This window comes from Pristiophorus japonicus, chromosome 23 (genome assembly GCF_044704955.1).
Source record: "Pristiophorus japonicus isolate sPriJap1 chromosome 23, sPriJap1.hap1, whole genome shotgun sequence".
NCBI lineage: Eukaryota > Metazoa > Chordata > Chondrichthyes > Pristiophoridae > Pristiophorus > Pristiophorus japonicus.
Window position 1 is genome coordinate 7,830,423 of NC_091999.1, and position 1,722 is coordinate 7,832,144.

Consider the following 1,722-nt stretch of genomic DNA (forward strand, 5'->3'; position numbering starts at 1 on the left):
GTTCAGCCACCCGAGAACTCACTGTTAGAGTGGAGGCAAGTCTTCCTCGATTCCGAGGCACTGCCGATGATGATGATGAAGTTCAGGAAGAAAGCCCATTAAGTTTTCAACTTGGATTGGCCAATAAATGTCAGGCCTCCATTTTCTGGGTGTGTGCATCGCTGGCCAGGCCTAGTATTTATCGCTGTGCCCTCCCATGGTTGGCCCCTTGAGAGAGTGATGGTCGCGGTGGTGGGCCATCTTGGGCCAGTGCTACAGGCCCCATCTGGGGAAGGTCCTGCCCCACAGCGCCCCTTGTGTCAGGAGAGCCAGGATTCCCACCCGACGCACCGCGGGGTAATCCCCAAACACCGGAGACTTACCGACAGCTGTTCATCACCATCTCGTTGACAGGCACGTGGCCGAGAACAGTGCTGGTCATCTCACGGAACTGGGGGGCAGGAGGATGGAGGGAGGGAGAGAGAGAAAGTCACCATTAACTGCTCAGAACAAGTTCCCTCCTCCTCCTCCTCTCCTCACTCAACCTTTTCAACAACTTATCCAATCAGAAGTCACACTGAGCTACCCTGCCTCCTGGCCAGCAACTGTTTGATGGGACAGTGTAGAGGGAGCTTTACTCTGTATCTAACCCCCTGTACCTGCCCTGGGAGTGTTTGATGGGACAGTGTAGAGGGAGCTTTACTCTGTATCTAACCCCCTGTACCTGCCCTGGGAGTGTTTGATGGGACAGTGTCGAGGGAGCTTTACTCTGTATCTAACCTCCTGTACCTGCCCTGGGAGTGTTTGATGGGACAGTGTAGAGGGAGCTTTACTCTGTATCTAACCCCCTGTACCTGCCCTGGGAGTGTTTGATGGGACAGTGTAGAGGGAGCTTTACTCTGTATCTAACCCCCTGTACCTGCCCTGGAGTGTTTGATGGGACAGTGTCGAGGGAGCTTTACTCTGTATCTAACCTCCTGTACCTGCCCTGGGAGTGTTTGATGGGACAGTGTAGAGGGAGCTTTACTCTGTATCTAACCCCGTGCTGTACCTGCCCTGGGAGTGTTTGATGGGACAGTGTCGAGGGAGCTTTACTCTGTATCTAACCTCCTGTACCTGCCCTGGGAGTGTTTGATGGGACAGTGTAGAGGGAGCTTTACTCTGTATCGAACCCCCTGTACCTGCCCTGGGAGTGTTTGATGGGACAGTGTAGAGGGAGCTTTACTCTGTATCTAACCCCGTGCAGTACCTGCCCTGGGAGTGTTTGATGGGACAGTGTAGAGGGAGCTTTACACTGTATCTAACCCCCTGTACCTGCCCTGGGAGTGTTTGATGGGACAGTTTAGAGGGAGCTTTACTCTGTATCTAACCCCCTGTACCTGCCCTGGGAGTGTTTGATGGGACAGTGTAGAGGGAGCTTTACTCTGTATCTAACCCCCTGTACCTGCCCTGGGAGTGTTTGATGGCACAGTGTAGAGGGAGCTTTACTCTGTATCTAACCCCGTGCTGTACCTGCCCTGGGAGTGTTTGATGGGACAGTGTAGAGGGAGCTTTACTCTGTATCTAACCCCCTGTACCTGCCCTGGGAGTGTTTGATGGGACAGTGTAGAGGGAGCTTTACTCTGTATCGAACCCCCTGTACCTGCCCTGGGAGTGTTTGATGGGACAGTGTAGAGGGAGCTTTACTCTGCCTCTAACCCCCTGTACCTGCCCTGGGAATGTTTGATGGGACAGTGTAGAGGG

At 53.6% G+C, this 1,722-nt stretch overlaps 1 protein-coding gene across 2 annotated transcripts in view; it reads right to left on the bottom strand.

Annotated features, from left to right (window-relative positions):
- Positions 1–322: 322 nt before the first annotated feature.
- pnkp (polynucleotide kinase 3'-phosphatase) overlaps positions 323–1,722 on the bottom strand; it is a 54,921-nt gene continuing 53,521 nt past the window's right edge. For both annotated transcript variants that reach the window (XM_070866657.1, XM_070866656.1), the window contains one exon: positions 323–430. In XM_070866657.1, the coding sequence (XP_070722758.1) occupies positions 359–430 (72 nt within the window). In that variant the 3' untranslated portion in view covers positions 323–358. The remainder of the gene's footprint in view (positions 431–1,722) is intronic.